The sequence below is a fragment of the Opisthocomus hoazin genome, chromosome 3 (assembly GCF_030867145.1).
Source record: "Opisthocomus hoazin isolate bOpiHoa1 chromosome 3, bOpiHoa1.hap1, whole genome shotgun sequence".
Classification (NCBI taxonomy): Eukaryota; Metazoa; Chordata; class Aves; order Opisthocomiformes; family Opisthocomidae; genus Opisthocomus; species Opisthocomus hoazin.
Window position 1 is genome coordinate 13749863 of NC_134416.1, and position 25778 is coordinate 13775640.

At 44.5% G+C, this 25778-nt stretch overlaps 2 protein-coding genes across 6 annotated transcripts; one reads left to right on the plus strand and one right to left on the minus strand.

Moving 5' to 3' along the window:
• Positions 1-2445: 2445 nt before the first annotated feature.
• NDUFB9 (NADH:ubiquinone oxidoreductase subunit B9) lies at positions 2446-6453 on the minus strand. Its single transcript, XM_075415593.1, has 4 exons — positions 6321-6453; positions 5737-5929; positions 3671-3784; positions 2446-2692 (listed from the first exon to the last, which is right to left on the minus strand). The coding sequence occupies exons 1-4, from the start codon at positions 6404-6406 to the stop codon at positions 2561-2563; spliced, it is 525 nt and encodes a 174-aa protein (XP_075271708.1). The 5' UTR covers positions 6407-6453; the 3' UTR covers positions 2446-2560.
• TATDN1 (TatD DNase domain containing 1) lies at positions 6442-25333 on the plus strand. 5 transcript variants are annotated; one of them, XM_075415588.1, is made up of 13 exons: positions 6508-6532; positions 7615-7680; positions 7783-7898; positions 8300-8349; positions 10320-10383; positions 11594-11737; positions 11832-11874; positions 19068-19153; positions 19269-19309; positions 20702-20778; positions 21465-21535; positions 22043-22169; positions 25230-25333. In XM_075415588.1, exons 3-13 carry the CDS (start codon positions 7790-7792, stop codon positions 25330-25332), a joined length of 915 nt encoding a protein of 304 aa, XP_075271703.1. In that variant the 5' UTR covers positions 6508-6532; positions 7615-7680; positions 7783-7789; the 3' UTR covers position 25333. The 5 variants fall into 5 exon arrangements, with proteins under 5 accessions (XP_075271705.1, XP_075271703.1, XP_075271704.1 ...); XM_075415589.1 differs by lacking the exon at positions 6508-6532 and adding an exon at positions 6599-6921; XM_075415590.1 differs by lacking the exon at positions 7783-7898 and having other exon boundaries at positions 6442-6532.
• Positions 25334-25778: the final 445 nt, after the last annotated feature.

Here is a 25778-nt window from a genome sequence, read left to right on the forward strand (position 1 = left end):
AGAAAACGCGGTGCAGGTTGGAACTCTTACTACGAACAAGTACCTTGGGCATTGAAAAACAGCAGAGAAAAGCACCTGTACCTGTGTGGGGAGAAGAGACGGCTCCATGCCGAGTGCGTGAACAGCCCGGAGGCGAGGGGAGTGCTGGAACAGAGCACGGCTCAGTTCTGCCGCCGCCGGGAGAGAACAGAGCCAGCTTCCTGGTCAAACTGAAACTCTAATCAGTGGAATGTATGCAGTCCTTGTTTTTTTGTGTGTGGTATTGTTTTGCAAAAGTCAAGCATATTTTAGCATGTAGGCTTACCAAAGAGGGCCACATAGAATTTGTAAAAAACCCAGCCAGATTAAAGCCTTTTCTTATACCCAAGCTCAATATGTTTAGTCCGTAAAGCAGGTGCAGTTAGTGCCCTTGCTGTCTCTTGTCATCTTCAAGCCTTAAGTTGGAGTTCATGGAAACATTAGGCCTTAGGGTTAAACATGGTACAATCAAATAGCTTGTATATAATGAAAGTCAGATTAGGTAGCCCAAATCTCCTCTTCTAGCCCTAGAAATGGGAGAACAGCAGAAAAGCCCGGAAGGTTTTCCTATCAGCTTTCACTAGGCGGCTGCAGCCCATTGGTTGTCTCACTCACCGCGAGGTTCGTGGAAGCCTTGGCAAACTTCCCTGGGTCTTACACCGAGGCTTTGGGAAGGCGGCCGGAAGCGAACAGCTGTCATGCCCAGTTCGTCATAGCGCTCTGCGTGCTAGAACTGTTTGTAAATGAGCACACAAGAGCCCCGCTCCTCGGCAGGCTGCTGGTTTCTACCGATACAGCTCCGTAGTTATCTAGGATTCAGTTTACGTGGGAGTAACTTTCTTCTGGTGCTCTACAGCGAGCTTATGACACCAAGCTGGGTGGGAGTGTCGATCTGCTTGAGGGTAAGAAGGCTCTGCAGAGGGATCTGGACAGGCTGGATTGATGGGCCAAGGCCAACTGTATGAGGTTCAACAAGGCCAAATGCCGGGTCCTGCACTTGGGTCACAACAACCCCACACAACGCTACAGGCTTGGGGAACTGTAGCTGGAAAGCTGCCCAGCAGAAAAGGACCTTGGGGTGTTGGTCGACAGCCGGCTGAACATGAGCCAGCAGTGTGCCCAGGTGGCCAAGAAGGCCAACGGCTTCCTGGCTGGTATCAGGAACAGTGTGGCCAGCAGGAACAGGGAGGTGATCATGCCCCTGTACTTGGCACTGGTGAGGCCGCACCTCGAGTACTGTGTTCAGTTTTGGGCCCCTCACTACAGGAAGGACATCGAGTTGCTGGAGCATGTCCAGAGAAGGGCAGTGAGGCTGGTGAGGGGTCTGGAGAACAAGTCTTATGAGGATCATCTGAGGGAGCTGGGGCTGTTTAGTCTGGAGAAGAGGAGGCTGAGGGGGGACCTTATTGCTCTCTACAACTACCTGAAAGGAGGTTGTAGTGAGGCGGGTGTTGGCCTCTTCTCCCAGGTAACTAGTGATAGGACGAGAGGCAATGGCCTCAAGTTGCATCAGGGGAGGTTTAAATTGGATATTAGGAAAAATTTCTTTACTGAGAGAGTGGCCAGACACTGGAACAGGCTGCCCAGGGAGGTGGTGGAGTCCCCAGCCCTGGAGGTGTTTAAAAAAAAAATGTGTAGATGTGGCTTTTCAGGACATGGTTTAGCAGTCATGGTGGTGTTGGGTTGACAGTTGGGCTTGATGATCTTAGAGGTCTTTTCCAACCTTAATGATTCTATGATCACCCACAGCACCAAGAAAGCATGGAATGTCAGGAAGGTTTACGTCTCGTGAGATTTGATCCCTAAGTGAAAGATACAGCCTTAGCAAGATGAGGAGGGAGGGCAAGAAGTCCTTACCCCTAAGCAAGGTTAGAAATACCCTCGTGCCAGGAGCAACCAAAGCCCACGGTTGCTCCTGTTACTAGCTTGAAACTCCAGCTTCAACACCTTTCCAGTATTTAGTTCCACATTCCAAGTTATCAGGCTGCTGTTGTTGTTTATTAACTCTCATCCACTGCCTCCAGGCCCCCCTCCCTCCCCACTTCTCCACGGCGGGAGTCAGGCTCTGGCCACCCAGTGTTACTCACAGTTTAGCTGCTTATGGTTTGATCCAGTCCCCCAGCAAACCGGCTTCTCCTCCCACCTTTAAGCTCACACTCCTCCTCAGGGAACACAAGTTTGACGTGGCCATTTTTTTCAGTCTCCTAGCTGAGTTTTCTAACTCTTACTGTGAGAGCTGCAATGTAGGTTCACCTTTCAAGCTTGCTCTGGTGTGAGCATCCCATTAACTCCCCACAGGCTGGGCAGCGTCCTCCGACGTTGCAGGTCTATAGTGTAGATGCTATCAGCCATCTATTCTACACTGCGCAAACTGGAAGTCAAGCCTGTGCACGCTATAGTAGAAGAACGGTATGTCAGAAAAATGCCTTCTATTTTACTTCATTTGGCTTTATTTTGTATTACTTAGAGTAGCATGCAATCACTGACATGTCTGCTGCCCCCAGGAGACAGACCGCTTCAATTCTGATGTGAAATAACGCTTTTACATGGGGATTTCACGAGGTCGGGTAACGTACTGCCACCACAGCGGGGGCAGGTGGCCCTCCTTGCGGGCTGGAGGCAAAGCTTCCGTTTTGGGGCCATCAGCTGGAGTTTCTTCTTCTAGCTGCTTAATCTAGAAGACAAGACATACAATTCCTTTAGTACATAAATGCACATTTCCATAACGTGTAAACAAAACGGGCCCCCATTTCAGAGCAGAAGAACCAGCAGTAACGCCTTCGGTTGAGAGCCAGGCTTCATGTTTCTCAGTATTCACTTAAACTCAGTAATTACTGCAGGCTCTTATTACCTAATTAAGAAGGATTTTTTTTAGGAGTAAAAAGTGCTTTACAGGAGAATTTTTTACTTAAAAGGTGATTATTTCCACGTAATTCATGTCTACAATTGCTAAACAGACGGCATTCTCCTGCTGCTTTGAAACCTGCCAGACAACTGCAAGTCCTACACAACTCCCATTCCAGCCCTTAGGAGACCTCTGTTTCCGCGTGCCACCAGCAGCCCTTTAGATGTTCCCAGTACATGTTTCTTGAGGCAGCGCAAGTGCTGGCTGCCACTACGTTAATTCTGACACGACTGCCCTACTACATACAATCCAACTATTTCTCTTCAACTGGATTAAAGAACTATTCTAGGAACACCAACCTCTTCCCACTGAATCTCAGTTCAGGATGGCCAGGAATTAGTCTCGATTCCCAGCTGATGAACACCGTGGTAATTCACTTTCAAAGGTGCAACCAGAAAGTGTTCAGAGCTTCACAACTCAGAAGAGGAATTATCTGGTCATTAATCTCTGCTCATCCGACTTTGGAATCTCCTTTAGCAAAGCTGCCACGGCAGCCCTGCATTAACAGAACCACAGCTGCAGGTTCAGCTTTAACTTTAAATTCCCTTCACAGCTTTTAAGCTGTCACTCAGATCTCCGTGTAGGTGTCTTAGGTCAAGCCAGTGCTTCATGCTAACAATAGTTCTAATAAAAGAGTCTAACTGAGACCGCAGTAGGCATTCAAATATTTTCTAAGAACACCTCTAAAGGTCACACAAAACACTCGCATGCTAAAGAGGCTTCGCTTTGCATCGAGTAAGCACTCACCTCTTTATCCCAGCTTTCCCGCTGCAGCTTCTTCCATTGCTCTCGTTTGGCAAAGTAATCAGGATACATCGCCTTCTCAGAAGGATGCCAGTAATCCAAGCACCATTCAGGAATCTGTTACAGAAAAATATAATTTATCTAAATTATTTTTATACATGCAGTTATAGATATTACACACATACAAAAGAACTTAATTAAAAGCCAGTATTAAAATTATAAATAACCCAGGGAATAAAAGTACTACATAAAAATACCATTTAAGAGCTACCTGACTATTGTTAGTCTCAAGGCACTATATGGCAGAGATCAGTGCTTTTAATCTTCATTGTACACATTGTCCCAAGTCATAGAAGACATCATAGTGACTTGCTTAAATCACAGCATCCCAAAGATAAGTCCCAGGTCATCTCAGTTCACTCATGAAATGATTCCATGTGGTGGAAGAGAAGATCTCATTTCTTCCCTCCTTCTCCCACAGGCAGCACCTTAGAGAGATCCTTTCCTTCAACGACAAATTCATTTTCTTTGACAGAAAGAGAACCTGACAGCTCATTTCCGTTTGTCTACAACTAGTGAAAACATAAGCAGCCTTTAAGATCTTGATAATGGTCTGACCTCTAAGATGCCCAGTCAAAAAAAAAAAGCAAAATTTAGAATTCTACAGCAGTGTATCACTTAATGATAACATTTTAAAGACAGCAACATTAAACAAAACAGCCCACCAAAAAAAACCCCCAAAACAGTTCTTAAAAAAGAAAATTAGTAAGATGCTCCAATACCATCATTCATCCAGTGACAGTTACACTTCCAGTTTATTCCTGTGATTCTCATCCCCAAGTAAACTTTTTGCTGAATAGAATCAGAGCTGCTAAAAATAAATTAAAAAAAAATCCACACAAATCAAACATCAACTAAAACCACCAAACAGGCTGAGATGTAAGAACCACATTTTGTAGCAACATCCACGATGGACAGTCACTGATACATCAACAAGCCAAATCCTTGTGACAGACATTTTGTTGAAGGACAATTTTAGCATGTCAAACAGGGCAAAGAAAAGAACATAAACCAGTTTCTGTTTCTATGCAAAGACCAATCTTGACCACTTATTTCTCAACTGGCCTTTTTTCTGTCTGGATTCTCTCACTATTCTCTCTACTACTGCTAAGCCCCACAACCTTGGCATAAGCTTAAGTCCTCATCCCTTTTCACTCATATGTTCTTTTTTCTGCCCCTGATAAATCTTATGTGAGATTCTTCCTTTCACATGGCTTCTTGTGCATAAAGATCTGATCTAGTACTGTGTCAGCACTTTCTTCAAATTCAGGAGAAAGCAGGTGCACGCACTCTCTAGGTTACTATTAACTTCTTGTAATGCATTAGGAGCCAACGCCAAGAAAGCAAAAACCCTGTGTTTTTCTACAAAACCTGTTTCTTTACTCCTAAACAGAACAACCTAGGGGGAAAAAGAGCCTCTACTAGTGCGTTAAGATTCCAAGAATACTGCTTCTCTTTTTAGGCACACCACCTATCACAACATGATGCACAAATACATATGGCACTACAGCATATGAAGGGAAACGATAATTTGTACCATTACTCAAAATGCTGGACGAACGATGGGACTGAGTGAAGTCCCTCAGCAGCCAAGCCAACATCTGACCAGACCACAGAGAAACCAAGGCTGTGACCAGATGGCACCACGAAGGGTAGCACAGCTTCCTCTACCTTGTTTGCTCTCACAGCGCAGCTCCAACCCTTTCACCGGGCCTGCCTGATCCATTGTGGAGCAGCTTCCATTTGGTGAAAGCGCTAATGATTATCCCAGCAAAAAGAAGCTAACTGTCACCAGACAGACCGGCAAACTCCATTTTCAAGGATCAGACAAGCAGCACAGCTTCTCCCATGCATGCAGTAAGACGTTCAGCAGCAATGAACCTTTAGAGAAACAATACTGCTGAGTCAAGCTGCAGCCCTATGAAAGTCCACTTCCAGCACTCACTTTACATTCACTAAAAGAACAGGAGGGTAAGCACAGTCAGGCGCAACCTCACGGGCCACTTTACCTTGTAGCACTCGTATCTCTCATAGGAAGTGCCCCCAGGGGAGTCAGGGAAGATGTAAGGCTGGGGATGCTGGTTCACCCAGAACTCCTCCTCGCCTGCCTTCAGCAGCTCTGTTGCTTTCACCATGTCCTTCACATCCTTGTTCTTATCAAATCGCTCTCTCAGGAGGCAGGCAAAGTAGCGGTACTTATCTCTACAGACAGAGATTAAGCACAGTGACCATACATTAGAGAAAAAAAACTAATCGCATGGAGAAATAAAGCTTGGCAACACCATCAGCCGCCCCTGAGCAAGGACAGGGTTTGGCCAGGGCCTACCAGCAGCTCCCGTTCTGCATTTTTTTCCGTGGCACGCGTGGACAAGCGACCCAGAGGCGTTGTCCTCACCCCTTCAGCCGCGCCTGGGGGAAGGGAAGGGGACAAAGCCCCAGTCGAGCCCCAGGCCCCGTCCAGGCGAGGAGGGCCGGCAGGGAAGGCCCAGCCCCCCCAGCCCCCCCCCGCTAAGTGCGGAGCAGAGAGGCCCCGCTCCCACGAAGCCCAGGCCTCTCCCCGCGTCCCCAGACCCCCCCTCCGTTCCCCCCTCACCGGTAAATGCACCAGGACTCCAGGTGCCGCAGGGATTTCTTGTAGAGCCGCAGCACCTTCTGCTGGTGCGTCAGGTATGCCGCCATCTTGGCCTGCCCTACGCCTCACCTTCGCGCGCGCGGGGGCTGACGGGACGGCGGAGGACGTCGCCGCGCGCAGGCGCGCCGCTCTCCCTCCCGCCGCCGCCGCCATGAGCCGCGCCAAGTTCATCGGTGAGGGGACAGCGGGGGGGGGGTGTCTGCGGCCCCGGCCGGGCCGGTCGCGTCGCCTCCCCCCCGGCCTGGGGCAGCCGCCGCCGCCTGTGCCCCACCCCGTGAGGGGCCGAGCGCGGCGGGCGGGGGCCGCCCCGGTGACAGGGCCTGCCCCTCAGCCGGGGCCGCCCCGGTGACAGGGCCTGCCCCGGTGACAGGGCCGCTCGCCCGCCTCGTCCCGCTCGGTGTCTGCGGGGAGTCCCCGGGGGCGTTTCTGCTGTCCCGGGGGCACCGAGGGGCTGCTGCGGGGCTCCGCAAAGCCACCCCTCAGCCCCGAGTTTTCTGGCCGCCCCTCATCCCCTCTTCTACACCGGCGCGTTAGTGCTGGTGACTGAGCGGATTTGGCTGGGGTGAGCGCGTTAATACTCGCGTGGTTCGGCAGGAAGGGTGTAAATGACTTGGGCAGGTGGGCTCAGATCGGCGTTCTGTGCGTGGCCGAGCGGCCCGGTGTTACCCTGGGTGGTGTGGGCTCCGGCAGCTGCAGGGGCGGTGGCTCCCGGAGCCGGGCCGCTGCCCCGCGCTGCGGCCTGCGGAGGGGGGAGAGCCCGGGGGGTCGAGCGAGGAGGGCCGCGCTGCCGGGCTGCTGCTTCCTGCGGCTGGCCGGGCCGGGTGGTCTTGGGCGGCTTTTGTCGGGCTGTCTGCTGCTGTTCCCACCCGTGTAAAGGCAGTGCGTGAGATGCTGCATTTTTCCTTCCCTGCTGCTACTTGTTGGTAGAGATAAATTTGTATTTTCATGCGAAAAGCAGAATTAATTGCAATAAGCAGTATATGTGTTAGCTTTGGTAATTATGAGGGCGTGCCTTATACACTCAGAATAAGTCTGGAGTTGCCCAGAGGGCAAAAAATTTATTTTTGTCACTTCTAGTAAGGAGTAAGCTCTCACATTACGCAAGTAAAGTTATGCTTCAGCTTTATGTGGCCTGTCAATGTGGTAGTCGGGGACTACTTTGCTTTCCATTGTCTCCCCTAGTTGGCTAATGCTCAGAACGAAACGTGGAGCGCAGCTATAACATCTGATTTCTGTATTATTTTTTTCTTCCTAGATATTGGTATTAACCTAACAGATCCTATGTTCAGAGGAATTTACAGAGGAACACAGAAACATCAAGGTAAATGTTTCTTTGTAGCTGCTGAAAGACACCATCCCTCTTGTTAAAAGGGAAGCCTCTTACTTGTCAGAAAGTGAGGTTAGAATTTTTTTTTCTCCTCAGAAACTGGATGCTTATTATTTACTATGGCTTTGAAGAAGAAAGTGTGACAAAACAAGTTAGATGTTCTAAGCAAAATATGTTCTCTTCTACTGAATTACTGTTAAGTTGTCATACAGGTAACTGCTTCTAGAGCAAAATGGAAAATTGCTGATCTATTATGTTAGGATTGCATGGAAGAAACTGATCTGAGTTATGAACAATAAACTATCAAAGTATTGCATTGCTGAATCATAGTTACTAATTATAACTGATGCTTTTTTGCTCTCATGGCCTTTAGATATATATGTAAAAACAGAGTCTACTAAAGTATGTGAAAAACTTCCGTTGACTTCTTGGATTCAAATTGGACCTTCAGTTACTGCATTTTTTATTGTCTTCTAAAGATTAATCAAGTGTGGCTTAAAGATTGTTTGTGATAGGCATTTTGACTGCATGAAAGTAATTTTTAGTTGAAAAGAGTTAAATTATGCTGTAAAACCTTAAGTTCAATTTATGATATTTTTATGAACTTTCACAGATGACTTTTTGGATGTGGTAGAGAGAGCAGTCAAAGTTGGTGTTAAAAAGGTAATTTCTTATCATAAGGTTTCTTTTACTGTTTTAAACTACTTCCTAATACTTGGGGTTTTTTAGTGCTTCGCTATTAAATGTTTCTGGAACTGGCAATGGCAAATGCAGTAGCATTCTTCAGTAGCATAAAGCAGAAGCATTCTGCACAGAGCATTGTCTTCCATTTGCACGGATCATTAGATGGTGAATGTTTAAGTTCAGTGGTAGCATATGTGATATGCACGTAGAATTTCTTTAGTATGGTTTCAACAGGAAGATCATCTCTGATCTACTGCAGTCAACTAGTATGTAGTTTTCCATGTTAGTTGCAGTATAGGCAGCCACTCCTGTCTTCTTGTATCCTGAGTGACTCATTCAGCAGTTACCATTACAGATCAAAACTTGAAAGCCCTTCTAATAGCGATCCTTCAGATGTTCCTGTATGTAAAGAAATTGGTAATTGCAGAAGGGCTGGGAGTGCCCATAAAATTCTTACAGCTGAGGCATATGAATGTCTGCTAGTAAATACTGGCTTACATGTATTAAAACAGCATCATTGTGAACAAGTTTGTAACTCTCAGCTTGAAATCAGTGTTTTCGACAGTGGACCACACTCTTTTATTTATAATAGTCCAAACTGCCTATCTCTCTCTCTCTCTAAACGGAATGAATTGTCAAGAAAAAAACAGGAATTATAATAAAATACAATTCACACTGCCACAAACTGTTGTACTGCACTAATAAGGCTGGTGGATTAGAAATAAAGAAATAAACCCCCCTCTAGAAGAGGTACAGACATCTTGGAAGTTTGCTGAAAGGCTGTCATCTGAAAAGGGTGGGAAATAAACTGGGAGACAAAAAAAGAAAACTCTAGTGATGGAGAAGTTACCACACTGCAGCAAACACAGAATTATAGTCACTTTAATGCATTTATATGTGCTATATAAGTACTATTTAATCTTTATACCACCCTCTGAAACTAAGTGGCAATTTCCGTATTTTATCATCAAAAATAAATTAGCTGTATAACTTTTTCAAGATGCACAGGGGATTCAGAAATGGAATTCAGGCGTTCTGTGTCCTTAGCTATGTTTTCACTCTTGCCACTGGCCTGTACAGCATCAGAAGTCTATTCCATCCCAGATTGTTTCTACTCGCCTAGAAACTTAATCTGTTTATTTGAAAATATTTCTGTTTCTCCGTATAGCTGCTGATTTATGGTAGGGTTTTTTTTAAGTTTTGCCCTGTGCTGTGGGTACACTGAGCCAATTTCAGCTTAACTTATTTTTCTGGTGATACTGTTGGGATGTGTCTGTCTCTAATGGACCATACTGCAGAAATATCTGACGCGGTGCTGACTGAGTCTGGTGTAGCGTGTGTAGGGATAAGAGTTGTCCAAAAGCAGTGTAGTCAGGATTTATTAGGACCTAGGGTGCGAGATCCTGCAAGTGGTGGTTCTGAAAACACTGTAAGCAACAATTCTGGTTTGATGACCTTTGATCTTAAGGTAAAAGACTGGAGTCAGAAATTCTTAGATTTGTAATCCTGACTCTGATATCAACTCCTTTGTTGGTTTATCTACTTACTTACTCATGTCTTGTTTGCGGTGTTAACGAGCTTTTACTTTCTCCACCTGTAAGACAGGGAGAATGTTTCTGAGTATCATTTCTTGAATGGAAATAAAGTTTCTTGAGTCATTGTCTAATGAAGTTAATATTGCTGCAAATGGAAGTATTTTACTCATTTTATGATTTAAATACTTTGTGTAGAAGATACTTGATAAAGAAAAAATCCAGGTTTTGGTACCTAGTGTATTTACCAGCTCCTGCGGTTTGTTACTGATCTGTGAAACTTTGTCGTATATACATTAGTAATTGTCTTCTGATCTTCTCTGTCTAGATTCTGACTTGTATCTGAGTGTTTTCTTAAACATTCAGTTTGATGTTCAAAGAAGAACATACTCTCTGACAGTACTTTTCTTCTTCAAGTTTTTGATTACAGGTGGGAGTCTACAAGATAGTAGAGATGCGTTGCAGCTGGCACAGACAAATGGTATTTTCACTTTAAATTTACGTTGTCAGTCAAAGATATAGCCTTCTTCACTCTCAGAATTAGGAGTTCAAAAGGACCTCCCCCTGGAGGTGTTTACAGAATCTCAGATCAGAATGAGAAATTATGTTTCAGAATGGGATGAATACATTGTATATGAGTTTCTGTATGTTGCTTTTTAGATCCCTGGGTGTTGGAAGAAATCAGTCTTTCCTGTAATTTCTGTTTCTACACAAAAATAGAAATTACAGGAAATTTCTGGAATAAAAATTCTGTTACAAGGCTCTCTTCTAGAAAGAAGATAGAATGCTTATATGGTGTGGAGTATGTGGGGGTTTGGTGGGTTTTTGTTTTTTACTTAGCAATCTGTCATGACCAGCTTGAACAAAAGAGTTATCTTTCTCTTTAGGGTTCTCCTAGCTTTCATTTTCTTTCTGTGAAAAGGCAGATACCGTTCCACTAATTACTTCAGTATGTATTTGAAGTAAAATACATGTTAAAGTACTATTTACAGAACAGAACTATAGAATAATTTAGGTTGGAATGAACCTGAGGAGGTAATCTGGTCCAACCCAATCTACCTCCCCGCTTCCATCAAAGCAGGACTAGCTTTAATATTATGTCAAGTTGCTCGGGGCCTCGTATAGTCTTTCCCCCTGCCCCCCTCATGCTTTACATTCTCCATAGAGGCATTTAGCAGAAATGTTAATTTTGGCACTAAGGGGATCTAGATTAGATACTTGGGTAAGTCAGGCTAGATGTTGCTTGCAAAATTCTGTAACAGCTGATGCAGAGGCACACGAGGGAAATCTCATGCTGTCTGCAAATCTTACAGCTGAGGATAACCTGATCCATTTGAAACGAGTTGTATTTCTAGATGATCTCAAGAGGTCTGTCCCAGCCTCAACAACTGTATGATGTGTTGAGGACTGCTCCACCAGAATAATTCAGTTTTGAGTTGCAGTTTTTGGAGTATACTAAATAATATGTACTATAACACACACAAACACACACACACACCCCCCATTAGAGATACTGTCTAACACTTTTAAAGCAGAAAATATCAGTGTAGTAAAATCACCACCAAGATAAAGATGTTCAAGTTTTCTTTTAAAATTATGAGCAATAAAAAAAGCCCAGATACTGTCTATACCTTATATATATTTTTTTTTTCTATTTTTTCTTAAAATCTTCTAATGCTATCTTGCTTTAGACATGTTTTACAGTACGGTTGGCTGTCATCCTACCCGCTGTGGAGAATTTGAGCAGAGTAGCCCTGAACAGTATTTATCTGACTTAAAAAATCTGATTGAAAAAAATAAGACAAAGGTAATAGCAGTTGGAGAATGTGGCTTAGGTAAGTATTCTTTTTGTACTTTCGGGCTTTTTTCTAGACATATATTAAAAAATCCTAAAACACTAAGTGGGTTTTTTGTTCTTTCTATTTGTAGATTTTGATAGATTAGAGTTTTGCCCAAAGGACATCCAGCTGAAGTAAGAAACTTTTGATGACTACCAATTGACTTGTAGCAATTTACAGGAGGTTTTCTATCTTGTGTTCTGCCAGGTGACGTTTTGTCAGGTGTAGACCTGCAATTTGCAGGAATGGGTCTGGGTTTTTTTGGCAGAAATGGCACTTGAAAGAAAAATGGCTACATTCAATTAGTGCTTTGTACTAAATATTGCTACCTGCCTGGTGTAGACTTAGCATGTCTTTTTCTGTAAAATTGATCAGAATTTGGGGGTTTCTGGGTGTGACAGATGCTCATTCTCGCTAATACTCAAGAACTCTTAGAGATTTATGGGGAGAATAACATGACTGTAGTGTGTGAAAGAAGAATTAGGTTGAGTGAAAGGCATGAGGAAGGGAACAACTGTCAAAAAGGGTATGTCAGCAGTGGAAAAAAATGAGCTTATAACAAGGGAGGTGTTAGCTCAGAGCAGCTAATTGAGAGCTGATGATAAAGGTAATCTCGGGAGCTGGAGAGATCTGTGTTTGGAAGTAATATATGCAGCATAGATTCTGAATGGAAAGAAGCTAGCACAGCCTCTAAAAGCAGCTCGCATTCTTGTAGTGAGAACTTCTGTCTACAGAGCGAACTGACTGAAAGATGGAAGTGATAAAGTGAAATAAGCTGAGTGATTAATGAATGGCGCCGGCATATTACTGTTCTGAGTAAACAAGTCACTGGGGGGCAGTGGTTAGTTGTATTTTTTCTAATTGCCAGATGTTAGCAGTAGGTAGAGTTTTCTTCATAAATGCTACAGTAAAATATTCAGCAAAGTGGACAGAACTTTTTTTCCTGGTAGAATTCAGTGTGCACAAAGTTCAGCAAAGCACACTTTGGAGCTTAACCTGTTTCTTTTCTGTGGTAAACTAAAACACTGGTGGAGTATCATATTTTAAGATCCTTACTGCCTTGATGTTATGTGGGGGGTGGGGGGGAGGGACTGGGACATGGGACATGGGACATGACCACACCCAACTGAGTTTCCCTATCTGATGGACTGCAGCTGAAGACCTGTGGTGAAAAACTTCTAATCAAGTGCACTGAGATTGAGTTGTGAGGAAAGAGGTGTCAGGGTGGAACAGAAATCACTTTTAAAGTGGTAGGTGAGTCCTTGCTAATTAAGGTTGATAATGAGATAAAGTCTTTATCTGGGCTATTTCAGTATATCATATGAAATATATAAATCTAGTTTCCATGAGAGATATTGAGAGCCCTTGCTGGAAATTGGAAAGAGGAAGTGGAGGAAAAGGTTATCAGGAATACTCAGCATGGATTCACCAAGGGGAAATCATGCTTGACCAGTCTGATAGCCTGCTATGATGGCATGACCGGCTGGGTAGATGAGAGCAGTGGATGTTGTCTACCTTGACTTCAGCATAACATCCTCCTAGGGAAGCTCAGGAAGTGTGGGCTGGATGAGTGATCAGTGAGGTGGATTGAGAACTGGCTGAGTGGCAGAACTCAGAGGGTTGTCATCAGCGGCACTGAGTCTAGGTGGAGGCCGGTAACTAGTGGTGTCCCTCAGGGGTCAGTGCTGGGCCCAGTGTTGTTCAATTTATTCATCAGTGACCTGGATGAAGTGACAGAGTGCACCCTCAGCAAGTTTGCTGATGACATCAAACTGGGAGGAGTGGTAGATACACCGGAAGGCTGTGCTGCCATTCAGCGTGACCTGGACGGGCCGGAAAGTTGGGCAGAGAGGAACCTGATGAGGTTCAACAAAGGCAAGTGCAGGGTCCTGCACCTGGGGAGGAACAACCCCAGGCATCAGTACAGGCTTGGGGCGGACCTGCTGGAGAGCAGCTCTGTGGAGAGGGACCTGGGTGTCCTGGTGGACGACAGGTTGACCATGAGCCAGCAGTGTGCCCTGGCTGCTAAGAAGGCCAATGGGATCCTGGGGTGCATCAAGAGGAGTGTGGCCAGCAGGTCGAGGGAGGTTCTCCTCCCCCTCTACTCTGCCCTAGTGAGGGTGCCCCTGGAGTACTGCATCCAGCTCTGGGCTCCCCAGTAGAAGAAAGACAAGGAGCTACTGGAGAGAGTCCATCGGAGGGCTACAAAGATGATGGGGGGACTGGAGCATCTCTCCTATGAGGAGAGGCTGAGGGAGCTGGGCTTGTTCAGCCTGAAGAAGAGAAGGCTGAGAGGGGATCTTATAAATGCCTATAAATATCTAAAGGGTGGGTGTCAGGAGGATGGGGCCAGACTCTTTTCAGTAGTGCCCAGCGACAGGACAAGGGGCAATGGGCACAAACTGAAGCACAGGAAGTTCTGAATGTGAACATGAGGAAGAACAACTTCCCTCTGAGGGTGACGGAGCACTGGAACAGGCTGCCCAGGGAGGTTGTGGAGTCTCCTTCTCTGGAGATATTCAAGACCCGCCTGGACAAGGTCCTGTGCAGCCTGCTGTAGGTGACCCTGCTTTGGGGGGGGTGGACACCCACAGAAGTGTTGCGTTATAATGGATGGAGGAATTTGGCAGAAAATATACCCCCTTGTGTTCTAACTCTTCACCGGAGTGAGAGGCTAGGGGCGGCTAGGTTTAAATTCTGAGTGATGTCCAATTTGCCACTACCAGTCCAGTCACATTTTTAATATGTATATTAAACTACCACGATTCTGGATACACTAATAGCAGTCTGCACCTTCAGTCCAGTCGTGCTCATGAACTGGCACGGCCGCATTTGGTCGCGTTCAGTGAGAAACTGTGACGACTGGCTACTGAAACAGTGCAGTTTTATTTGTGCAACAGGTATATAGGTTTTTTGAATTGCCAGTGATAGTGACTGTCTGCAAGAAAGCACATGCAAATATAAAACGCGTGAAAAGGTTATAAATAATACAGCCTGGCTATAAACATTAGGGAGTAACTATTCCCGAGAGAAAAAGCACTTAGTTTAAGTCTCACCCAAGGCGGGGAGAAGCAAGGCTCAGCCGTTGGCCGATCCCGGTAGTCAGAGGCAGTCTGAGGTGGAGTTTCCCTTGACTTGCTCACGGTGTTATCTTCTCCGAAAATCCCCTGTTTCCCTGGTTATTTTTATATCCTTTCTACATTTAAGGTGGAGTTTGAGTGACTGTAGTCATACATACCTTTTATCATGATTGGTATAAAATTCTCTCGCTTCACATTTAAAGGTATAGTTTACAAAAAATCGAGGGCGCAGACTCAAAGAGGGGTGGTCGCACCTCGGAGGCGGGTAGCCTTTGGGATGGAGGTGTGTTTTGGTATTAAAATGATATTAAAATGAGCAAAGTTCATGAAATGATAGCATTTTGGCAAGGTTTCGAAAACCTGTTGGCTCAGGGGGCCAGATGAGCTGCTTACCAGTTCTAGAGGACCATCTCTTCCGGCTTTATCGTCACGGAGCAGGGCCACGGAGTCTCCACTCCGTTCCATCCTCTATGGTACGTTGCCGAGAATTGCTGTGTTAGTGGATTCCTCACATGCCTGCTGCAGCTGTGTCCCATCCTCAGAGCTCCTTTTGATTTTATGCCTCTCCTCAATGGGTGAACAATGCTACGTTTTTCATATAAACTTTAATTTTCAGATGTAAAACCTTAATTTTACTAATAATTCTACAAGAGGTCCCTTCCAACCCCTACCAGTCTGTGATTCTGTGATTGCAGTTGGAAGGAGGGTGATTGATGAAAAAAACAGAAAGCAAGAAATAGGAGGGAGTGAAGAATCCTAGACTAGTTTGGGTTGGAGGGGACCTTTAAACCATCATCTAGCCTAACCCCCCTGCAATGAGCAGGGACATCTTCAACTCAGTCAGGTTGTTCAGAGCCCCATCCAGCCTGACCTTGAACACTGTCAGGGAGGGCACACCCACAGCTTCTCTGGGCAACCTGTGCGAGTGCCTCACCACCCTTGGAGTAAAGAATTTCTTCCTTATGTCCAATGTAAATCTACCCCCTTTCAGTTTAAAGTCATCACCCCTTGTCCTATCCCTACGTGCCCTTGTAAAAACTTCTTCTGCAGCTTTGTTGCAGAGCCCTTCAGTTACTGGAAGGCCTCAGTAAGGTCTCCCCGGAGCCTTTTCTTCTCCAGGCTGAACAACCCCAACTCTCTCGGCCTTTCCTCATAGGAGAGGTGCTCCAGCCCTCTGATCATTTTTGTGGCCTCCTGTGGACCTGCTCCAACAGGTCCATGTCTTTCCTAAAGAAATATTGAAAGCCTCAAGGACAGATGCCTGCAAACACCATGTTCATAAATTCTGTATTTTGTAAATGGACACCTTTGCCTGCTCTTCATCCTTCACATGTTCATGAAACATAGTCAAGGTTTGAGGTTGGTTTTATTTCTGCTAATTGCATGCTATGGAGTTGGAGACAGTCTGGCTTTCGTGACCTGTAGCAAACTGCATAGCGAGTTATTCAAATTAATATTCAGTGTGTGCTTGATAAATGAACTGAAAAAAAGAAGGCAGAGCATGAAATGCGTGGAGGCTGCTCACCGGTTTTCAGCTGACCTGTAGTTCAGGTGTTGTAGCAGTCACTGGGACAGCTGGCAAGCAGCTGCAGAGTTACCCCGTAGAAGAGAAGTATGGCACTTTCCCAGTGGGTAGTATCTGAGCGTGACCTCTGTCTTGTTTAATGTTTAATCATTATTTTCTAGTTAGTTATGATGTGTTTTCTTCTGGACAATTTTCACCTGTAAAAAATAAACATTATTTTTATCCCATTTCTTGGATTGAAAAGCTAATAAAGATGAAATTCCTTTGTTGAAGCAGACCTAAAAACTTTTTCTTGTCAGAATTTTTCTCCATTCTCATAACTTTTCCAACAGGAAATTGTGATTGGAATGGTAGTTAGGGGAAGGTATTGCCTTCCTGTTGTGGTGAAGCTCACATTATAAATGCACTGATAAGTGTGTGGAGGTTTCACTTTTGCGGTACTGCTGGGAGGGGTTTGTGAGGCTTGGCAACATGCGGAACAGGAGTTTTGTTAACCAGATGGGAGGCCGTGAACAAAATGGCATTCACTGTTATTTATACGTCAGTCCAGAATTGTTTGTCTGGAGATCTTCTACCTCAACAAGGCCAGTTTGCTTCAGGTCCTTTAATGTCTTGATCTCAAACCTGAGAATACCACAGCATTTGAGCTTTATGGTCAAAACTAAACCTGCAACCAACCATGCAGAATTATTTTCAAACTTCCTTATTGAGAAGCAACATAGAAACAGCATATATTGAATGACAGTCTACTCACCCAACACAAAAAGGTTGTTCCTCAAGCTCTGGAACAAGTAAGGTTTGGTTTCCTACTGACTGCTTTTGTTGTCTGGTGTCTTCGTGCTTTTCCAGGGTTTCTTCTCCCTCCCCCTTCCTTTTTATTCCTCCTCCAAGAACTTCCCCATCCAGCTCCCCCTTCTCTTTGGCAAGGGAAGTAGCAGGATGCAGAAGGCTTCATTGTTGTTAGGATTGGAAGAAGCTGGAGTTGCCTTTCCGTTTGTAGGGGCACTAAACTTTGTACTTACAAGACCCCTGCCCTTCTCAAAATGAGACAGAAACTGGCAGTAGCTTACTTAGGGGACTTGTTTGCAGCTCAGTCTCTAAAACATAATTTCCTTATGAAATGAGTCTTCTCTTTAGAAAAAACAACCCACCAATAATCAAGCAGTTGTAGCTATTTAACCGCAAGACCGATCATGAGATGCAGTTATATTTATATTTAGTTGAACAAGCTAAACTAAGCACAGTATCTAGACTACAGAGAAGATTCAAAGCAGGTGTCATTAATTCTTCTGAATTTTCACATCAGTTTTTAATGTTACAGCTGATTTCTGTTCCACATGTTTTATCTCAAAGATCTGCACTCACAAACGCGGGAGGTAACTTTTAGCAGAGAAACATCAGCCTGTAATATACAGAAAATAGTGAAAATTGTACAAAATGAAATGACCAGTTGCGTTGTCTCTAATTGTGTCTATTGTTCTTATTTATATGTTAGGAAAATGTAAATCAAACTAATGGTTTGCTGCCACTTTTTGCTGATTATGTGACTCATACACAGCTGTCTGTGGACGCTTGCGTTTGCCTTTGAAATGTTTCTGATATCTGATGGTGGGAATGCCCCAGTGCCCTGGACTGCTTTCAACAGCAACACCGAAAGAAATCCAATGTGTGCGTCCAGTGCCATCTTCTTGGGGCAGGCAACGTCCTCCTCCTGTCTTGTCCAGATAATGTCATCTTACAGATTACCTATGGATGCTGTGTCACACGTGCACTGCTGGCCTTCTGCCACGCAGAAGCTCCTCTGCCGTGTGCCCCTGAGCACTGGTAGTTTGCACGCCTGGCTGTAGCGTGGCAGGCAGCAGTGGTGAGCGGTAATGCCGTGGGATCAGAACTAGCTGCAAAGGGCAAGTGACGGGTTTGTTCAGCGCTAATTAGCTTCCTTTGGAAACTGCACTTGGGAAACTGGCTGCCTGGTTACCTTCCCTCTGCCCATGTTTTCATGTCTCTTCGTAGGATGGCTGCCTAGCCCTTACTGCTCCTTCAAAGGGAATACTAGGAGTAGAAGGTAGGAGAGGGATAAAAATGAGTGAAAGGGAAAGGATGCAGGCACACAGAGGAGGGAGAGCAGTGGATGACTTTGAAAGAGTGACGACAAAGACAGAATGGGGCAGAAGTAAGGTGCCTCATACTGGTATTTGTTCCACCCCAAGACAGGAAAGACTGAGCTTCGTGGAAGGGCAGACAAAACCTCTGGATTGTTACTTTAGAGAAGTCTGCGGAGGGCTCCCTTGCTTGCCCTCGCCACTTTTACAGGTGCTGCTTGAAATAGTGGTCTCCGTGTGATCCCCGCTCTCGCATTCCTGACGTTTCAAAACTTTGTAGAAGGAACAGTCAGTTCCTCTTCCAAAAGTAAATAAATAAAACCAAACCCCAACACCCATACTACACAAGAGAGCAGATCTGTGTGTGCACTATTCCAATATTGATGCTCTTGGCCATTGCTTATCTGTCTTCCAGTGTAGATCGCTACTGTGTGAACGTACCACAGGGAAGAGTTGCTTTTAAATCCTTGCACACGTAAGAGCTTTTGCATGGCAAATCCATTAATTCTGTCTTTAGTTCTGGAAGACAAAAACATACAAGTGCTGGCAAAAAAACTATTCTACTGTCTTTATTTGCTCTTACACTGAGTTTCTGTTTAAAGGTGATTTTTATTTTACAGGTATTTCGAAAAACAATTTGACCTGTCAGAACAGACGCAACTGCCCATGTTTCTCCACTGTAGAAACTCACACGCTGAATTTTTAGGTGGGTTTCGTTTGAGAATTTCAAATTCAGAGAAAATTCTGAATATGAAAAATCTGGAAACCTGAATCTTTCACCTTTGCTATAAAGCTGTCTTACGTTTTTATTCATTTCATAGACATAATGAGAAGAAACCGAGATAGATTTGTAGGAGGGGTGGTAAGTACAGACTGGAGTGTAGCATTCATTTTTACGTGCGTGCGTGTGAATATTGCTGCTTAACATGCAACTTGTTGTTTGTCATGGAATCTGGGTAGGCTTCCTGTTGCATCATTCAAGTTATTACCAATCATTAAGTGTTTTCCAATACCTTCTAGTATTTTTATTTTCATTGCTTATTCAGCAGGTTTTCTGCAAGGTAAGACGACAGGCTGAGAAAAAGCCCTGCAGCTGACAGGAGCGTTTTTTCTTGGCCCGTCAGAAGGACAGTTTAAGCACCTTATAATTGATATTGGCCTTTTCCCAGTTCTCAGTGTCTGTAACTGCGGGGCATTCAGACCACAGATAATTCAGATGCATGTTCCCAGTGGAAGCTGTAACCTCAAACATTTGCTTCTGACGTTAGACATCGTTTTCAAATTAGATGCAGCTGTAACTTTTGATTGCTTTATGTCTTTAGATATTCAGATCATGTATTTTAATTCAAAAGCACAACAAGAAGAGCTTGGGATGAAATGATTAAGACAGTCCAGCAATGCTCTTTCAGGTTTCCATTATGGCAGGGTTTTCCAAAAGCAATAAATGCTTGGATCCAGCTAACATCAGACCACGCCTCCCGCAACAGCATCTCCGTCCCCAGGTTTCCCCCTCTGCTACCACAGAAACCTGCCCCTAGTTCAGCACTTTGCATGTTGTGCTCTTACGTGAGACCATGCAGTCTCTCCTTCCTTCCTTTCCCTTCTCTGCAAACCCGGTTAGCTGGCGGAGAAAGGACGAGCCGACACCCTCTGCAGCTGACTGGCCCCTCGCAGCACGGGGAGGCAGACGGTCGCCTTCGCTCCTCCACTCGGGCTGGGAAGCTGCGGTTCCCGGATCCGTTACGCTGTTCGTGGCCTGCCACTTGCCTCTTCAGTCCCTGGGATGACCAAACAGACTGTGTCTCTCGCTCCAGCAGACTAAAATCCATGGAGAACGTAACACTGCTCTTACTGCGTCCCAGACAGTGCCCGGTAGGGAGTGCTGAGCAGAGAATGTGAAAGTGCAGCGTGTGCAGGACTGCTTCCCGTGCGTGGGCTCCCAGCTGTCCGCTACAGGAAGTTCCTGGGCCAAAAGTGGTATCACTGGATCGGCCTTTTCTATGCGTATTTATTAGTAATAAAACGGGGTCAGCATTTTTGTTGCAGTATTCAGGTGACTTCAGTCTGAACTTTGCCCAAATTCAGGATCAAGTAAGCGATGTCCCATCTTTATATTTGTGTTGATGTGTAGTGCATACGATCAGAGGTATTTATGACACAAATGAACACTAATATGTACTTTTAATCATTGGAGTTTTAAATGAAGTATGTATATTTGTATATATGTGTGCATCTATATTTATATATGTTCTAGGTACATTCTTTTGACGGCACAAAGGAAGAAGCAGCAGCTATATTAGATTTGGATCTCTATATTGGAATAAACGGCTGGTAAGTTCTTTATAAGAAATAAAACTGTTTTGAAATGTCAGCTGTAGTGAACTCATCGCTTTCTTTTAAACAATGAGGTCAGGTTTTCGAAGCTTACTAGACTCTCAATCATCTGACAGATTTAGAATTGCACTCAGTCTGTTAGCCATAAAAAGGTCTTAACTCACAGCTCAGCGAGTTAATCTGCTCTTAGGTCCATTCTGCTACCCTCAGGTCAATCCTTGTTGGTAAATAAATGAGGTTGTTGGACATGGAAGCAGCCCTTCTGAGAAGCGTTTGAAGTACAGCCTAATTTTAAGCAGCCGTGTCAAATGCCAGGCTGATGCAAGCGTAACCTGAGCAGCTTTACCTGCTGGGTCCGCGGCCTGAACTCTCCGCAGTCGTGTGGCCAGCAGGCAGCCAGCACCACTCCGCAGGGCGCGTGGGCTGCCAGGCCAGCGAGCGTGGGCAGCGCAGGCAGGGGTTCTGCGTGCTCGCTCGCGTGAGACGGCTCCACTGAGTAACTCTCCAAATGTGCTGTTTTCTGCAAAGTTTGAATTTACAGGCAGCACTTCTAAAAATTAAGCTGATTTTATTCACTAACAAAATTATTTAGGAAGCTGCCTTCGCTGCAAAACATTTCAACAGGCAAAGTAATTACTTTTACACGCTTTTTAATTTTTTTTATCCAAACTCTGATTTTCTAGTTCATTGAAAACAGAAGCCAACTTGGAAACACTGAAATCGATTCCTAGTGAACGATTAATGATAGAGACTGGTAAGATCCTGTATCTGGTCAGTTTGTGACTTCAACACTGTGAGGCAGCGAGATGTGCGTGTATAGCGGTGATAAGGCAGAATCAAGACCTAATGAGTTCAGAGTAGAAAAAGGACGGGATGTTTCTCCACTTTGGAAACTACAGACTGCCTAAATCCTTCCATTTACTTGCACGTGAAAGTACAGACCTTTCAAAGGACACAGGAGGTTTCTGTGGAATACACGCAGCGGATCTAGCTGTCTTTATCAGTTTGAAGGAAATAACTGTTACGTGCTATTATTGCTAATTTTTTAAAATGTGACATCTTTAAGGTAACAGTATAAAAATCCAAAGATTGTGAAGATGTTAAATTGCCCAAATCGCTAAAATTCCATTTTGAATTGGAAGTTACTGCTAGAAAGAGATTGCAAGAACTCTTGTCTGTGGAAGTAGTTGATTGAACTATCTCATGCTGTTCTCCAATGATTGCATACTTTTAATGCTTTTTTTTTTTCAAATGAAACTAGATGCGCCTTGGTGTGGAGTGAAAAATACTCATGCTGGATCAAAATACATTAAAACTACGTTTCCTACAAAAAAGAAATGGGAAATAGGGCACTGCTTGAAGGACAGAAATGAACCCTGCCATATAATGTAAGTGTACTACTGTAGTAGTAGTTTAAATCTTTCAGATCTCACAGGGAAAGAAAAAGAAAACAATCAGTTCACTGGAAATGTAGCATATAGAAATTGATTCCAGTTTCACTGAAACTTGTGCAAGGTATTGCTTTATAGGCTGTGGGAAAATTTAAAGTGTCTTAATTTTCCCATTTCCCATCCAACCGTGGATGTAAAAAGCTCCCTGAAAGTGAAACCAGTACCGTTTCTCTTTTCACTTGACACACTGGAGAAGGGGTTAAACCCTGTAAAGTAACCTGACTTATGAATAAGTTTCACTCAGTCGTTGTTCCAGTTACTTCTGCAGCTGATGCAGCAGTGGAGCTGTGCAGTGCTGGGGAGGGGACGGTACTGGGGCACGGAGCCGGGCCTGCGCCCCTGCTCGTGTCACAGCGCCTGCGAGATGGACTGCCGCAGCGTGAATTTGGTTAGGGTCACTTCTCTGTTCTGCTGCTGTGCCTGACGAAAAATAATTTTGCAGAACGCTGATCCAATGACATTCTGATATGCAGAACAGCAGTCAGCGTAGAGAATAGCGAAAGAAAACTCCAGGGCCTTATGGACAGAGTTGGAAAGTACAGAAACGGTTTCCTGCCACCTTCTCACGTGCTTCCTGGCAGAGGCGTGAAAAGCAGGGAAATGTATAGTTTTAGTGAAAACCTTTAGTTATCTCCATTAAATAGCACTGATAGGTGAAATGCCTTCATTTTCACAACTGTTACTGAAGTCGGGTTGGTGAGTTACGCTCATCTTCCCAGTCATAGTCTCCTCGTCAGCTCCCTGAAAAGAACAAGGAATTCAGGAAGGTTTCATCTCGCGCTGTAGTATGTGCATGAATTTTCAGCAAATAAAGCTCTCAGCTGCACCTGCTGAGGTGCAGAGCCCATTTACTCGATCAGAAGCAGGATTTGTTTTGCTGTGCAGACTGTATGTATTTCTGTGAAAAGCTGTGTAAATGGCCTGTTGGGAGTGAGCTTTGGAAACACTGCTCAAGATAGTGCTAAAGAATCCAGGTATTCAGCAGGGTGTCATTAAACAGGAGTTTATTTGCGAACTGAAAGGAATTCTGCTGCTTTTTTGGGAGACATCTGAGACAGGCAGACCACCGATCATGCTAAGAGCACAGTTTGGGCTTACATGGTGGCATCTCCTCGTGGTCAGATGTGTTTTACGCAGTTGCATCGATTTGGAATACTCTTTGAAATTGATTTGTGTTTTAAAGACAAAGCGTACACGTTAGCACGGAAGGGCTTTTTCAGTATTTTAAGACTTTCTAGGGTTAGTCTATGATTTTGGAGTAGGGGAAGAGATCAAGTGAGAACAGTTCCCTGTCACAAGTGGCGGAGCTCTGCTGTCGCCGAGTCGGGCTGTTTCAGCAAGCCGGTACGCGTCAGCAGCTGCCCTAGTGCCAGCTGACAGCAGAAGTGTTTCAGAAACCCCTGAACTGGAAATGCAGGGACTCTGCCCCAGAGCGGCACACAAATGCAATACTTTGGCTTTTGCTTTCTTTTATAAAACAAAATCATATTTAGTTCAACCTTATTTCAAAATTACTGTCCCCTTAATTATAACCCATGCTAGTTGTAGATTAGTAACCTGAGAACCTCTTAAACCTTAGGAAAAATGAAGTATGGTAGCTGAGAATTGCAATTTTGTGACTTCTTAAGTAGCAAGATCTGGTGTGAGGGGAAAGTTAGCCTCAGGCCACAAAGCATACTTAATGTTTAGGGTATATATACTGTTTAATATAGCTCAGTTGGTGGCAGGAATTTTCCACTTGTCTTTTTTTGGTGGTGCTGGACACCTTTCAATTTTGATGGTGATGTTTCTGCTTTACGGGTATTTTTAGGACTGCACTACTCCCCTTGGAAGGTATTTTTTTATTTTAGCCACAGGAGACTTCCCCCCTCTCCCCCAGCAATGTCTCATACAGTGTTACAGTAATATGTGGCATCCTGCTGCATCCATGTGGGGACAGACACGTAACCCCTACCAAGGCTCTTCACGAGTGAAATTCTTTAGTATTTGTTACTTACTTCTGTGTAGGCCTGATCTCACCCCAGCTCATCTTGAACATCCCCTTAAATCAAGAAGCCGTTTGGCTGCAAAGCAGAGCAGTGGTCACGAAATGCACTAATTCTGCATCTGGGAAAACATTTGCATTCCAGTAACTGTCAGGAGCGCCTTTTTCTTACTCTGTCTTCCTCACAAAAGAAGTTAAGTTGTGGCCTAAGTTAAGAGGCAAGATCCAAAAACCAAAACCACCAAACCCTAGTACCAAGCTTCAGGTTCTTACTCTTCACTGTGAAGTGTTTTTTCTACTACTAGAATAAATGAAAGTGTGATGTGCTTAGGAACTGCACAGAGTACTTTTTTTTTCCTCAGAATGATTGATGCAAAATCAAGAAAGTCAAGTACAGACAGAAGATTGTGGCTTGGTTTTCTGTTACTTAAGTGTTAGTATTAGTCATCCCATTTCTTTTGCCTCCTTTTCCTGGCTTGTATCAAGGCTGCGGGCCTTTTAAAATCACTCATTTAATGTTTACTGCAGATATCCGAATGCATTAATCACAATTAATCTAGAGAATGGGGCAGTAGGAATAAGTTACTTGGCAGCTATGCTCTCAGATAGGCTGCGGCTGGCATTTAAGCTTTGCCTTACACTCATTTATTCGTAGTGCAGCTTTGGCCTCAAAGGCTAACGAATTTCAGTCTGAAAAATGGAGACCACTGATAAAGACACCCACAAAATGACACTTTCTTTGAGACAGAAAGCTGTTTAATTACCTCCGAACAAGAGTCAACAGACCAACGATGAAGCTGTACCCGTGAGCGACCAGCGTTCAGTGTGAAGGGAATGGCAGTTAGTGACTTAAAAGTGAAGCTATTTGCATATCTCAGCACCCTGCCCTGCTGCTCTCAGCATAGGTTTTTATCCCAGGTTATGCTCAGTGCGTTGTCCATACACATGCAGCAGTCTGAAATGTATTCAATGCCGAGTTTCAGAGTCTTCTAATACCAATCTTTCTCTTTTAGTCAAATACTGGAAATAATGGCAGCAGTAAGAGAAGATGACCCGCTTGAGTTGGCCAATACTCTATATAACAACACTATTAAAGTCTTCTTTCCAAACGTATAAAGTTGTTTTTCTTACATTTATTCAACATAACTTCAGTAAACATTGCAAAAACTTAAAAAATATCTTATCTGCAAATTCCTGTCAATGGAAGCCGATATGTAGTGCTTTTTTTTTTTTTCTTATGGTACAAGATTAAAGCTGCTTTTGAAAAGGTGGTCTGCATTTGTGCAGTTTCTTAGCCCTGTTCCCCTTTCATCAAGATTCAGGATCAATTTCACGGTCAGCCTAAGCTGGCAGCTCCTGTTACTCCTTGCACGCGTGACAAGGCGAATACCCGGCTGCTGCGTTCACAGGCAGGGCGCTTCAGGCTGCTGCTGGTAACTCGGAAGCGCTGAACCTCAGTGGCGTGCTTTGCTGCTTCAGCAGAACGCTCAGCCATTTTGGCTGCTGTTCCACACAGGCAAATGCTGTAACATAAAGTCTACCAACCTAAATTTTTTTTTTTT

Excerpts from the sequence above, each read along its gene's own strand:
- TATDN1 (XM_075415588.1), top strand. The coding sequence starts at position 7,790 with ATGCTTATTATTTACTATGGCTTTGAAGAAGAAAGTGTGACAAAACAA. Across the intron at positions 19,154-19,268 it reads CTCACACGCTGAATTTTTAG|ACATAATGAGAAGAAACCGA; the intron begins GTGGGTTTCGTT and ends TTCATTTCATAG. Across the intron at positions 19,310-20,701 it reads ATAGATTTGTAGGAGGGGTG|GTACATTCTTTTGACGGCAC; the intron begins GTAAGTACAGAC and ends TATATGTTCTAG.
- NDUFB9 (XM_075415593.1), bottom strand. The coding sequence starts at position 6,406 with ATGGCGGCATACCTGACGCACCAGCAGAAGGTGCTGCGGCTCTACAAG. Across the intron at positions 5,930-6,320 it reads GAGTCCTGGTGCATTTACCG|AGATAAGTACCGCTACTTTG; the intron begins GTGAGGGGGGAA and ends CTCTGTCTGTAG. Across the intron at positions 3,785-5,736 it reads AGAGATACGAGTGCTACAAG|ATTCCTGAATGGTGCTTGGA; the intron begins GTAAAGTGGCCC and ends TTTCTGTAACAG.